Raw genomic sequence first — 14289 nt, forward strand, 5'->3', positions numbered from 1 at the left:
TCATTTTGTTCAAATTTCTATAAAAATCATGAACCCGTTGCCTCCCGCATTACAAAGTTCACAGCAACATCAAAACCATGGTACGATAAGGAGGTAGACAGCTTAGCAAAACTATAAAAATACACCCCTGAGCCTATGCTCAAATTTGTATACAACAATTTTTTTTTTCATTTATTCTATATTTTTCACACATTTTTAAAATGGATTAAATGGCGCGAAAAATGTATTAAATGTCTTGATTTTCTTTAAAAAAAATATGATCTAAACAGTTTGATCTTTAAGTCCATGGCAAAACTTGCGAATATCTTCAATGCGCGCCCCGTAATGTACGTTTTTTCCAATCATTAATTTGTTTTTATTTTTCAAAACAATGTTCCTAATCGATGATGCATCTATCTGTATTCTTCTACCATGATACATACTGATAGCAACAGTGTTGTCAACTTTAATTTGGAAATTTCATTCATAATTTTGTGTACCGATATATGTCGGTAACCAAAAATATTTGTTACAGAATCTCACTACTGATCTTTCATTCACTTCTATAGCTAAAGTTTATCGGTGTTTCAATTTTACCAATTTTGTACGTGACAGATACCCTAAACATTATTACTCTGTTCCAGAACTGCAGAGATGTAATAGTTTTTACTACTTCTACCGATTTTCCCTTTATGATATCGAGAAAATTGCAAAACTTGTAGATTCTTGCCGGTTTTGAAACTGAGCATTTATTGTGAGAGTCGATGTATTCTGGATTTGTATAAAATCTATTGGAAATTTCTCGTCGAAACATGAATATGAACGAAGTATGCAATGTTTTTAAGACGCCACAAATGTTCACGCCAAAATAAAAACAAATATATATATATATATATATATATATATATATATATATATATATATATATATATATATATATATATATATTTATTTTTTTTTTTTTTTTTTAAATAAATCATGGCTTGTCGTTGTTTGATATCATTTTCAGGACATGTGAACACCTCTTGTCTGGCCGTTGTTATTTAGTAATTTGTTTTGGCAACTCGCAGTATGTTTATGTCAAAATAGTGTAAAAACGGCCGCGAAAAATGGCGACCAAACAAATTTCTCTGTCAAAGCTCTTTCCGCCTTTTGACAATTGCTAAGGTAGGTGGACGATTGGAAAAATGAATAAAAAATGTGAAATATATTCGACATCATATGGATAATAACAAAAATGAATATGCTGTAAATAGTGTTCACAAATTGACAATGCTAAAATATAAAAGTTTTGTGAAATGTTGACTAATAGTGCGAATTTCTATTGCAGGCAAAATGGCAGTACGCTACGAACTCTGTGTCGGTCTCAACAAGGGCCACAAGACCACCAAAGTTAAGAATGTCAAATACACCGGTACCAAGAAAGTCAAGGGCTTGCGTGGTGCCCGTTTGAAGAACGTAAGTATTCCAAAGAAGTTAAGTGTAATGGAATATGATATTGCATTTTGCACAAATGTAAACATTGCGAACATTTTCTGAATGAGTAGTTGTTATTGTTGTTTACATGATTTGGTTTGTTCCAATGACTAGGATAAAGGAATAAAAGATTTGGGGTGCTATTACTTCAAGCACCTAGTTAATGTTTACATTTGTTGCCCATGAAAGCGTATTCTGTAACACTATGTTTCCTACTATATTTTGGTGACTAACTTATATTTTTTCGATTCATTTTAGATTCAAACTCGCCACACCAAATTCATGCGCGATTTGGTCCGTGAAGTCGTTGGTCATGCTCCCTATGAGAAGAGAACCATGGAATTGTTGAAGGTTTCCAAGGATAAGCGTGCTTTGAAATTCTTGAAACGCCGTTTGGGCACACACATCCGTGCCAAGAGGAAGCGTGAAGAATTGTCCAACATTCTCACTCAAATGAGAAAGGCTCAAACCCATGCCAAGTAAACAATAGATTTCCTGGTGTGTGTATAAAAACTGAGTCTGTCTTTGTTATGTGCTTAGTGTATTTTAACACTATTCTTAAAATTTTACTTGGACAGTAGTGATAAAATGAATGAAAAAAGAAATAAAAAATACAAAAAAAAAAACAATATTTTGGTGTATTCAGTGTGCAAATATTTACATGAAATATCTTCAAATGTTTATTGTAACAAAAGCATTTGAAAAGATTGATATCGCGAAATTGAGATTTAAACATTAATATCGATCTGGTCGTGGGAAAAAGTATATGTACGGCAATGGATTTTTAAGGGCTTAAGGGTAGAATTTAAAAAATCTACATTCAGAACTAAAACGTAAAAGTGTATTAAGATTGTTGCAGATGTAATTTTTTAGATTTGAAATTGATGAAGATGCTATGCAAAATATTGAATGTAAACAGAAAATGTAGGAATGTGTAGACAACTATTTCAAAGTAAGACAAGAAGTTTACGTTAGATGAAGACAACTCATTTCGAATCATAAGACTGCTTCGGACGTAAGTCAATTGGATTGAAACAATTGTTTATATAGATTTTGAAGATTAAAGACGAGAAGATTATTCTTCCAGAGGACTGAGTTAAATATTCCATTCGAACGAAGATTCTAATTTCTAGAAAGCATACCAACAGATATGTAACCTCAGCCCGCAACTGACTGTCGGATTCGATAAATTTCCATTAAATTAAAATGAAATTTTCAATGGTTGCTATGTTCTGGGATCGGATGGTGGTATGAAAGTCTGGAAACGGACCGAACTCGCAATGATATTCATGGGAAATTAGCTCGGAAATAGTTTCGTGTGAAAGAGAAAAAATGGTTTAAATTATGTTTGGGGGCTATGTTCGGATCATTTTGATATTTTTATACTATGGCACAATCATGTACAATAAAAAGGTAAAGTGATTACAATTTGACCGACTTCTGCCAATTTCTGGTCGGTTCCAGAACTGCAAGAATGTAATAGTTTTTATTACGATAATGCGGGACGCGTATTAATGATACTAACCAGACTTAGCATGGAATTGAAGGATTGGACGCGCTGGATCATATTTGTGATAAGTATTTCATTTATATTTCGCCCTATTTTACTCATCTTAAGAATGAACAAAAAATATCAAATAAATGATAACTAATTGTTGCATTTAATTTTGAATAATTCTGATAAAAAGCGGGCGGTAGAAGAATTATTCTACCATGGCCTCAGGATGAAGTTTCTGTAATTCTTCCTCCAGATAGTTTCTGTAGTTCTTCCTCCAGATAAGGTAGAGCTACCAGCTGATTACAATGTGCCCGACTTCTGTCAATTTTTTGTATGCGTTTATTATTTTTGAAAATAAAAACAAAATATTTTCAAAATCAATGGTTGGAAGACAAGTACATTGCGTGGCGCGTTTTAAAGATTTGACCCAGGTTTGCCATGGAATTGAAATATTAAACAGTTTGAATCATATTTTTGAGAGGATATCCAGGCATTTCATTCATCTTTCGCGCTTTTTACTCATTTCAAACGTGAGGGAAAATATCAAATAAACGTAAACTAGTTGTTGCATTTAATTTTGTATAATTTTGACAGGAAGCGGGTATAGCCTGTTTTTATGTAGTTTAACGAAAAACCCATGGTTCAATTACAGGAGGTGTCCGTATTCTACCATGGGTAGACCCATGGTACAATAAGGAGGTAGAACAGCTTCGTAGAACTATTGAAATACACCCATGGCAGAAAAATACAGGTTGATGCGTCAACGCTTGGGAGCATTGAAATGTCAAATAATTTTAAATGTTTTTTTAAATATAAGTAGATTTTTATATGTTTTCTTATACGACGTCATTCGGAGTTTCTTATAATTCGTGTTTTTCAACAATTTTTACAAATTTAAATAATTTTTCATTCAACATTTTTAATTCCAAAATTGGTTTGGCAGTTCATTGTCTCAGCAGCTTTGTCGATGCGTCTACCTATATTCTTATACCATGAATACACCCCAAATGCTATGCCCGCCTCCTACCAGAAATATTTAAAATTATAGGCAATAAATTATTTTTATTTATTTTGCATTTTTCTCCATTTTTATTATGATCTACAAAACGCGACAAATTAATGAAATGATTGGGTTTTCTTACAAAAAGATGCTCTAAACAGTTCAATCATTTAATTCCTTGGTAAAACTGATTATCATCTTTGATACGCGGGACGAAGTGTTACTTTCTTCAAATCATCGATTTTAAAAATATTTTGTTTTTGTTTTTCAAAACAATAGATACATACACAAACTTGACAAAAGTCGGGCACACTCAGAAAAAAACTGTAATCAGCTGGTAGCTCTACCTTACTTTTTATTGTACCATGGGTAGAACCATGGTAGAAAAATACAGGTAAATGCATCAACGCTTGGGAGCATTGATATGTCAAAATTATTTTAGTTTCTTTTCAAATGTAAGTAGATTTTTATATGTTTTCTAATACAACGTCGTGTGGAGGTTATTTTAATGCGTGTTTTTCAACGATTTTTACAAATTTAAATAACTTTACATTCAACATTTTCAATTCCAAAATTGGTTTGACAGTTCATTGTCCCAGCAGCTGCGTCGATGCGTCTACCTATATTCTTCTACCATGGGTAGAACAAAGCTTCCTCCTAAATATTTTGTTTTGGTGCCCCTATTATACACATATACACCGTTTGTATATGCCATGGTAGAAGAATATAGGTAGACGCGTCGCCACAGCTGATGGGACAATGAACTGTCAAACCAGTTTTGGAATTGAAAATGTTGAATGAAAAATTATTTAAATTTGTAAAAATTGTTGAAAACGCGATTAACGAATGACGTGGTATAAGAAAACATATAAAAATCTACTTATATTTGAAAAAACATTTAAATTTTTTGACATATCAATGCTCCCAAGCGCTGATGCGCTGTATTCTTCTGCCATGGTATATGCGTGTGTATTGTTTTGAATAATAAAGAAAATAATTTGAAATTATTTCAAATTCAGGTGCAACCATTGTAGCATGGTAGTATTAAGAAAGTAAAGTCAGGCAATCATATGTTCATGTTTTTTTTTTTCAAAATTATTCAATTGGCAACATCTCATTTTCAAAATTTATATTTATAAATCCAAGGTGTATTTATAAGGTGTATGCATCAACTACAACAACTAATATTTTACAATAACAACATTATGTTTATAGAAACTATAAAGCCATTCTAACAATTGGTTGGGATAAATTCATTGTATACAGAGATGGGAACCTGTGTTTTATTCGATGAAATTTGACAAGGATGGATAATCTTATTAGAAAAAAGGTAAGAATACATAAAACGCTTTTTTGACTGGCTTAAGTCATCGGCTGGCTTCTTCCTAAAAGAACCATGGTATACAGGTGAATGAATCTATGGCAAAAATACAGAAGGTAGAACAAAGCTACCCCCTGAATACATTTTTTAATTATTTCAAATTTAAATTATAATTTAAATTATTCCAAGTTTGGTTGCAAAATAAATACAAATTTTCGACTTAAATAGTTAACAAATTGTACAATTTTGTGATAAAACTGTATTGTACAGCTATAAATTTTGTTTTCTCTCTCATTCGAGGTACGCTTTTTATCCACGAGTTGGAATTTCGACAGAAAACTGGAAACAGAAAATGCAATATTTTTAAAATATTTGTTTTTGTATGAAAGAGCATACCAAAATGAACGAGGATTAACATTTGTATGTAAACGTACTTTAATGAAACTTGTTATCCCTTTCCACTGCATACACGTTATGTGCCCAAATTTTACAACGCTGTTTCATTTGCACAACATATGGCCATATACAACCCTGTCAAATTTGGTAAACAAAATGAGCGCGGCCGACAAATAGTGTCATTTGTGTAGGACCACTTTGATCGGACAACAGAAAATCATTGCAAAAAAGTCCTTGTCCGTGTCTGACAAACGAAACAAAAAACTATGAGTAATAATAAAAAGAGAAAAATTGATGTGCCCTTAATACCTTGCAGTTGGATTGGTTGTGGATTGATGTTTCCCAATGATTGGGAATTGAATGGTCATATTGAAACACATTTGGAGACATTAAAGCCGCATACGAATGGAAATTATAACTGCGTTTGGGGTGCGTGCTCCTTTTCGACTGCATGTATTACAGAAATACAACGCCACATATACTATCATGGATACTACAATGGACTGTTGGTCCATGGAAAAAATGAACTAGAAGCCAATCCCTCGATACCAAAATGTAATGCTGTGCCAAGAGAATGTGATAAAATACCCGATTTGCATAATGATTTTCGCTGCGAATGGGTGGACTGTAATCGAACATTTATATCGATAGTAGAGTTCCAGGACCATATAGTACAACATGCCTCCTTCGAGTATGAAATACAAAAATCACCAGACGACGAAAGGCCAAAAATTCAATGCAACTGGAATTTTTGCAAAAAACAAATGGATAACAAATATCGCCTCATCGAGCACATAAGGACGCACTCGAATAAAAAACAAGTAGCCTGCTATCATTGTGGAGAATTGTTCCGCACGAAAACCACATTATTTGACCATTTACGACGGCAACCAGAAAATAACAGTAAGTAGAATAAATGCAAAATTTGCGTAATCCATTCTGTTTGGGGACACAGCTAGCTAATGAGCTAACGCCACCTGCTCTTGTCATTTTTATTATTGTTTCAGCTCAAAAATATCAATGTGCCCAATGCTCAAAATACTTTGCTACCGAAAAACTTTTACGTTCTCATATGCTGAAACATGTTAATTGTTTTAAGTGTACCATGTGCGATATGACCTGCTCGTCAGCCAGTGCCTTAGCTACACATGTAAGATATAGACATTTGAAAGAAAAACCTTTCAAATGTGTAGAGTGCGAATATAGATGCGTACGAGAATCGGATTTAAATCAGCACGTTCAATTGGTGCACAGTCAAGAGGTGCATCGCTGTGAGGAATCTGGTTGCACTTATGCTGTTAAAACATTTCAGGCTCTAAGAAAGGTGAGATAAGTAAAAGAAAACATTTTAGAATGTTATCTAGTGCAAAAATTTGTCGGCTTTTTGGAGTAGATTTAATCTTTTTGTCTTTGTAGCATTTCTTTGAAGTTCACAAAAACACCACATTTATCTACCTCTGCCATTGTTGTGAGAAATCATTCAAAAACGGAAAAAGCCTTTCGGTGCATTTAATCAAAAAACATGATTTTCAACTACCCTCCGGCCATCGACGTTTTACATATCGTATTGATGAAAATGGTTTCTATCGTCTCGAAACTACACGCATCGAAAGCCTTGAAGTCACCGAACAAATATTGACTCCAACTACATTTGAAGTTTCAGAGATTACCGAAGACAGCAATTCATATGAAATTGTTTCACTAACTAATGCTCAGGACGCTGAACGTATTCTAGTATCGAATGACAGAGGTGAAGCTCGGCCTGCAGGTGAGGTATTAATATCATTACCGAGTTTAGATTAATAATTAGAATTAGTTTAAATATTACAATAATAAATTATAGATACTTTCCAAATTCAATACTGATAGCAATAAGTATTTGTCATCATATCGGTTTCTTTAGTAATTAATGAATCACATAAAAATGTTTTAATTTTTATATTTAGCCAAATATCAACCGAATCCCTGAAGAAAATGTATTTCAGTTTAGATTGTATTTAATTTTCTCAACGTTAATGCCATTTTAAAGTAACGCTATGAAACAATATTCAATGTACGTTAAGTGTTAACTCCAAATTTCTTATGACATTGACTAAACTTAACTCATTTTGTGATGCTTTTTTGATTTTCTCCCTTAAAAAATAAATGCTTATTTTGTCATGAAATTTAATGCTAAATAAAGTTTTGAAATTAAAATTGAAATAAGATGCAGTTTTATTTTATCGGAAGATTGGTGAATTTTTTACATATATCCACATTAAATGCCATTAAGCTTATCAAGTTTTCTTCAACTTTTTTTGTATTACGACTGCTGACTGACCTTAAGTGGTTGAACCGCAAGATAGATACCCTTCATTTGAGGGTAATTTTTGTACACACAAAACGAATCAGAGTTATGTACGGTGATTTGGGGGTGTTATTAAATGCTCGCAAGCCTAAAAGTATGCACAACTATTTGTCTCATTGAGTTACTGGCGTCACGAAGAATGCCAAATAAAATTTGTATATTTTTCATGATGGTGTGAACTAATAAATATCGATTGTGTGTCGTAAATCCAAAAATTACATACCCCGAATGTGAGAATTCACTACCCCAGGAATGTGGATATTTTGACCCTTAATTCATGGTTGTTGGAGGTCATAACATCCAAATGAAATGGACTACAAAAGCCTTTTTTCTTCTTAATGGCCCTTGAACAAATCTTGAGGCTTTTACTTGAAGCGAATAGATTTAAAATCAGATATTAAAACTTTTCTTGAAATATTACCTTTATGACCATGATTTTACCGAACGATGTACCAGAGACCGTTACAGAATAGAGTTTAACACAAATTATTCTATTTTATTGGATTATATACCTGCTTAAAATATTACAATTTAGTAATAATTATAGATAATTATCTTAAGAATATATTATACAACTTAAATTAAACAATTCGACATTTATCTAGATCATGATTCAATTCTTTATATTATTACTTACAACTAACGTAATCCTACATTGATAAACACATGCACACATTTATATAACAAATTTAAAATAAATGGATTGGATTTTAATAGGGAACATTAATATCCTTGGAAAGAGTCGTTAGTTTTGAAAATCATTTGCGAGAGATTAAACTGTTGAGGTAATAAATTCGATTTCAAAACACCCTACAAATCTAAAGCTCTGTCAAATAATTACAAATTCAAATATTTTATGATAACAGTTACTATAACATCTAAGTGTTATCTTAATGGGAAAATGTTGTACAATTTGATCGATGACATAGGACTTCATATGATGTTGTAAACCTCAATTACTCTCTCTAAAATCAAAACTTTCTAATCCCACTAAAACTACCATTCCACGAATTTTAATTCCTCAACATCGTTCATTCATTTATCATATATTAACGACATTTTTTAAATCGTTCGGTAGCAGCTCTTTCATACAATTTATCTGAGCTCTTATTTGATCACGTGTAGTTGTTGCTGTATTGCCATTGCTGCCAATCCATGAGCTAGATTCAGTTGATAACTTATCATTATAGAGATTCAATTTTTGTTTCAATTTTAATATCATGTCAATAATTTCCACTTCTTGTTTATCGCGGGCCCACTGCTCCAAATTCGCTTCGGATAAAGCTTGTAGTTGTAAATCCTGGAGGGTAAGTTGTAATTCTTTGTGTCGGGATTCATACCAACCGCGAAAGTTTGGTGAATTATAAAAACGTCGATACAGGCCTTTCCAATCGCCCTTTAGCGGTGACGTTAAGTGTGGTCCGGAAAGTTCTAGTGTAGCAAGAAAATCATCAAGTTTAAAAGCATTTGCATTTGGCGCTGATTTAAATGGACTTATATCCTTTTGTAATGGCATTAGTGAGGCCATGTAACGCTCCAAAGGTATCATAAAACTTTGTGTTAATTCTAAGAGGTGCCTACGTAACAGTGCAGTTTGTACATGTTCTGGTCTTTTTGTTTTGAGACCCAGTAAAACTTTCTTAATAAGGGATTTATCCTTCTTCAAAAATGGTTTATATTTGGTGTAGAGACCAGGAGCAGAGCCCTCACCATTGCTGCCGTTTAGTGATGTGGAATTTCCATTTCCAGTTTTTAGGCCACCAACGCTGTTCAAGGATGTTACGGAAGATGTGTTGCGGGAGTTTTTAATGGCAATTTGTTGTTGCTTTTGCATGTTTAGCTGTAAAAATACAATTTAAACCAGATTAAAACCTTTTTTTGTGCAGGTTTTTGAAATTAATATTTACCTGATTATCAACTAACCGCAGCATGTGCGGCCAATCCTTGAGCAGTTTAATAAAAAATGGATTTGTTACTCCCAAAATTAAGGGTGGGGGGATTTTTCCACATTCTCTGGTAAACTCTTTGAATTCACTGTCGTGTATTGTAAAATAAGGTCTTGCCTCAGCACAATATTCCAAAGGAGCTATTAACGCTACCAATGTCTGAACCATATGTGAACAATCTGCAGGCGATGTACCGACCACAACTATGGGCTCTGCCGTTAATACCAGCTCCCACAGCGTGTACATATGATCCACAATGAAGCTTAGACTGTGAAATAGTTCAACCTCATTTACCGATGCTATTACTTTCACCGATATTGGCCGTTCTAGCTTCTCCAATTTTTCTATACTTTCCGAGCCAAAATTTTGCTGGACAGCTTTTCGACTACTTGCTCTGGGCACTAAAATTTGATAACACTGATCGAATAGAGGTAAGTTAAAAGTTCCGCCAACTTGTAGTTGTGGCCAATCACTGTTAATTTGTTGACAGGCCTTAGTGAGGACCTCTTCGCCTTCGTCAAAGTATTTTTGTGCCAATTGTGTTAGCATTTCATAGAATAAATTAAAGAACGGTAATCTGGTGACAATAATAAAACTCTTTTGGAAGTAGCCACGGGGCAAGTTGGCATCTCGCTTTTGGCGAAAATACACAAATCCCCAGTAGTGGGACTGGTCGACCTTCAAAACGGGTGGACAGTCACTGTTGTAGCAGCGAAATTGTTGCAGTTCCTGTAGTCGACTTGTATCTGGTGACATTCTGAGGCGCATATGAAACTTGGTATCACCCATACAACCAGAATTTGAATCTGGGAATGCCATGTAACAAATGTTTGTCACCTCCTGTTCGCTGGGCATAAATTCTTTGGGATATATAAATTCAAGTGCTTGGCCCAAATTCAGGTCAAATGTTACAATACACATGCATTGAATCCATTGCGAAAGAGTGGACCAATCCTCTGTTGTTGTTGTCTTTCCAGCTTTTGTTTCCCCCATGTTGTTCTCCAAACTGTTGTTTGCTGCACGTTCCTGCTGCTTCGGTATTGATGACTGGCTTCTACTTTCTGCGGGAATACATTTATCCTTATACAGATTTTCCATATTTAATTAACATCAAACAATAAAAACAACCAAAATTTATTTGTGGACAAACAACGAAGCGAAACAATTTTTTTCAGCGGCGGAGGTTTATTAGCTGTAATTCAAATCGACGCCGATGCGCTGTGTTTTCTGTGTACTCTGTAAACAAACACAAACGCAGAATGTAAGAAAATGTAAGAGGCAACAGCTGTTTGCCAAATGCTACGAATATTGATAGAAAAGAAGAAGTGATGAAAATGTTTACGAATTAGGAAAGGAAAAATAATCAGCTGATAATTTTACAACGAAGTCGAGTTCTATACCGGCGATAGCTAGGGAGAAAAATATTAAGTGGTTTACACATACGCATGGTACAATGATATCAAGGTAGGGCTATGATACCATATGATTTTAATTCTTTTATTTTCTTAATATGTCATCTTTATTTGTTTATGTATGTGTTTTTTTTTCCAATAACAAAAAAATTGTTCAGAAAACATTCAAATTCAGATGTTTTCAAAATGTTTATTTCATCGTATGCATTGACAAAATCTAGAGTTTTTGTAGCGAAATAATCGTTTAGAGATATATAGAACCTGGTTTTGAAAAGAAGTGTTGGCCTTTCATTCAGTTTTCGCGGTTTTCAATTATTTATTCAAAATAAATGCAACAAGTTTTTTGATTTTTCTATTGTATTGATACTAATTCTGACATTACAAGCCAAACAGGTAGACCTCTATACTTGCAATTTTTTCAAAGTTGGCCTACCTTCTCTTCATTGTACCATGATACTACTTAAAATCTCAGAATTTTATATAAAAATTCATCCAAAAGATTTCCATATCTGACTACATTCGTCTGAATTCTTATTCCTACTTAAGTATAATTAAAATGTATTATGCATTATTCTTCGTTAAACACTACAACTAGCCTTATATGTATGTACACGTTGTATTAATATACAAATGCTACAGACACTTATTTTTACACGATGAAGATTCCGCCACATATGTTTAACTTTTTTCTGCACGATTTTCCCCACATTGGCCAAAATTCGCAATCGATTCTTTACGCGGACGATTGCTTGATTTACTCGCACGACGCTTCACCGAAAACCGCTCTGAATAGCGTAAAAGCCCATTTAAATATTATCAACAGCTACTACAAAACGCGGGGTATGCAAATCAACGCTTCAAAATCATCCGCAATTTGCTTCCGAAACGCCTCTGGAAAATGTCCAAAATATGTAGTCTCAGAAAGTAAGCTGTTACGGTTGACATTTGAAGACATTGAAATCCCATTGAAAACGTCAATAAAATTTTTGGGGTTCATTTCACCAACCTTTTCAAATTCAACCAGCACGCACGATCTATCATAAAAAAGGCAAAAGGAATATTAGGAAAGTTCTCACACATTTTAAACAACAAATACTTACCCCAGAACACAAAACTACTTCTCTATAAAGTAGCGATAAGGCCTATTTTATTGTATGGGTTCCCGGTCTGGTTTACCATTTCACCAATAGTAGCCAAAGAACTGGAAATCCTTGAGCGGAAAATATTAAGAAAATGTATCAACAAATCTTACTCAAGTCAACAAAAAAGATACTCAAATACTTACATTTACAATACATCAAGTATTGTTCCTCTCTGTAAGTATGCACAAAACCAACAGAAGAGATTTGTTGAAAAACTGGCCACGCATGGGAACTTCCTCCTAAATGAAATCCACGATCTGGAAAAATACACGAACTGGTCGGAATCACCATATTTGTCTCCAATAGGAATTATAAATGAACCCGATGAAGATTCCGCTGTATACACACTACCACAGTTCTACGAAAAAAATATACAGGGTTGTCACAGAGGATAAGAATTAATTAAAAAAAAAACTTAGTTACAACCATGGTACAATGAAGAGAAGGTAGGTCAACTTTGAAAAAATTGTAAGTATAGAGGTCTACCTGTTTGGCTTGTAATGTCAGAATTAGTATCAATACAATAAAAAATCGAACAACTTGTTGCATTTATTTTGAATAAATAATTGAAAACCGCGATAACTGAATGAAAGGTCAACACTTCTTTTCAAAATCATGTACTATATATCTCTAAACGATTATTTCGCTACAAAAACTCTAAATTTTGTCGATGCATGCGTTGAAATGAACATTTTGAAAACACCCGAATTTGAATGTTTTCTGAACATTTTTTTGTTATTGAAAAGAAAACACATATATAAACAAAAAAGATGACATATTAGGCCAAGAATATAAAAAAATTAAAATCATATGGTATCATAGCCCTACCTTGATATAATTATTGTGAGCTCTACCTGAGCATTCGATTTTATAACAATTCATGTTATTTAAAACAAATCTGTGATATTTACACATACAAATCTGTTAGTCGCTGTCTAAAACAGATCTATTTGTTATTTAGTTTTTTTAAGTTTTGTTTTGTCTGTTCGTCACAGCTGAGGCAATGAGCAAGCCTCTCTCTCACAACCATTGTTTTTATCTTTTTACTCTTTGTTATCGTTCGCATGTAGCAAATGCTTCAATCACTATAGTTAGAACAAGACGAATATAGTTCTAAGTATTATGTTAACCATTCGCTTTGTATGTTATCATTGTACTGAAAAGAAGAAGACTCAACGATAGTAGCAGCTAGTTCCGCGCTCTTTAGTGAAGATGTTCAATTTTCTCATGTCTCATTCGTAAACAACAGAGTACCCGGAGTCTTTGCTTTCTGTTTATTTTTTTATCAAGTATTGCTTTTTGGCCTTTATATTCGCTTCGTTGGGACGTTTTTCATTTTTGTTTCCCACGCTCGCAACGTGGGAAGTGGGAAGCGCGCGCTTGAAGTAAAGACAGCAGAGACAGCAATCACCACACCAAACCAATAAGACCAATAAGATTAAAAGGATATTAAGAAGTGCATTTGCTTTTCTATGCATACCCTTGGCGTCATTAGTAAGATGGTGGGAGATCGGTGCGGACTTAACACATCTCGAACTATAACTATATATAATTATATTCTGATCAATGAATGAAGAAATGTTGTAAACAATTGCTTGCTATAAATCGGGCTACGTTACTAGGAGACACGGTAGCGAGCGATGGTACGAGACACAAAAGATGGATTGCTCTAACGATAGCCACTTGTGGTTTTCCACTCCATCATGCTATTGTACGCTTGTAACAATATAATCATATAATGGGCTTTCACTTTAACTGTCGGACAAGTGGCT

At 33.8% G+C, this 14289-nt stretch overlaps 3 protein-coding genes and 1 long non-coding RNA gene across 5 annotated transcripts; 2 read left to right on the forward strand and 2 right to left on the reverse strand.

Moving 5' to 3' along the window:
* Nucleotides 1–1045: 1045 nt before the first annotated feature.
* On the forward strand, nt 1046–2122 carry LOC101893047 (large ribosomal subunit protein eL36). The gene is made up of 3 exons (XM_005191301.4): nt 1046–1146; nt 1310–1437; nt 1714–2122. Exons 2-3 carry the CDS (start codon nt 1315–1317, stop codon nt 1936–1938), a joined length of 348 nt encoding a protein of 115 aa, XP_005191358.1. The 5' UTR covers nt 1046–1146; nt 1310–1314; the 3' UTR covers nt 1939–2122.
* Nucleotides 2123–5808: 3686 nt separating this feature from the next.
* LOC101893388 (histone H4 transcription factor) lies at nt 5809–7875 on the forward strand. Its single transcript, XM_005191303.4, has 3 exons — nt 5809–6573; nt 6678–6994; nt 7087–7875. The coding sequence occupies exons 1-3, from the start codon at nt 5937–5939 to the stop codon at nt 7471–7473; spliced, it is 1341 nt and encodes a 446-aa protein (XP_005191360.1). The 5' UTR covers nt 5809–5936; the 3' UTR covers nt 7474–7875.
* Nucleotides 7876–8484: 609 nt separating this feature from the next.
* Nucleotides 8485–11221, reverse strand: LOC131801129 (protein DENND6B-like). The gene is made up of 2 exons (XM_059119240.1): nt 9925–11221; nt 8485–9857 (listed from the first exon to the last, which is right to left on the reverse strand). The coding sequence occupies exons 1-2, from the start codon at nt 11059–11061 to the stop codon at nt 9060–9062; spliced, it is 1935 nt and encodes a 644-aa protein (XP_058975223.1). The 5' UTR covers nt 11062–11221; the 3' UTR covers nt 8485–9059.
* Nucleotides 11222–12312: 1091 nt separating this feature from the next.
* On the reverse strand, nt 12313–14067 carry LOC131801067 (uncharacterized). 2 transcript variants are annotated; one of them, XR_009341685.1, is made up of 4 exons: nt 13372–14067; nt 12661–12875; nt 12476–12585; nt 12313–12409 (listed from the first exon to the last, which is right to left on the reverse strand). It is a non-coding gene; the product is annotated as an uncharacterized LOC131801067 (long non-coding RNA). The 2 variants fall into 2 exon arrangements; XR_009341684.1 differs by lacking the exon at nt 13372–14067 and having other exon boundaries at nt 12661–13051.
* Between the last annotated feature and the right edge of the window lie 222 nt (nt 14068–14289).

The sequence above is a fragment of the Musca domestica genome, unplaced genomic scaffold (genome assembly GCF_030504385.1).
Source record: "Musca domestica strain aabys unplaced genomic scaffold, Musca_domestica.polishedcontigs.V.1.1 14, whole genome shotgun sequence".
Taxonomy (NCBI): domain Eukaryota; kingdom Metazoa; phylum Arthropoda; class Insecta; order Diptera; family Muscidae; genus Musca; species Musca domestica.

Coding starts and splice junctions, on each gene's coding strand:
- LOC101893047 (XM_005191301.4), top strand. CDS start 1,315: ATGGCAGTACGCTACGAACTCTGTGTCGGTCTCAACAAGGGCCACAAG. Junction 1,438..1,713: donor GTGGTGCCCGTTTGAAGAAC/GTAAGTATTCCA, acceptor GATTCATTTTAG/ATTCAAACTCGCCACACCAA.
- LOC101893388 (XM_005191303.4), top strand. CDS start 5,937: ATGAGTAATAATAAAAAGAGAAAAATTGATGTGCCCTTAATACCTTGC. Junction 6,574..6,677: donor ACGGCAACCAGAAAATAACA/GTAAGTAGAATA, acceptor TTATTGTTTCAG/CTCAAAAATATCAATGTGCC. Junction 6,995..7,086: donor CATTTCAGGCTCTAAGAAAG/GTGAGATAAGTA, acceptor TTGTCTTTGTAG/CATTTCTTTGAAGTTCACAA.
- LOC131801129 (XM_059119240.1), bottom strand. CDS start 11,061: ATGGAAAATCTGTATAAGGATAAATGTATTCCCGCAGAAAGTAGAAGC. Junction 9,858..9,924: donor TGCGGTTAGTTGATAATCAG/GTAAATATTAAT, acceptor GTATTTTTACAG/CTAAACATGCAAAAGCAACA.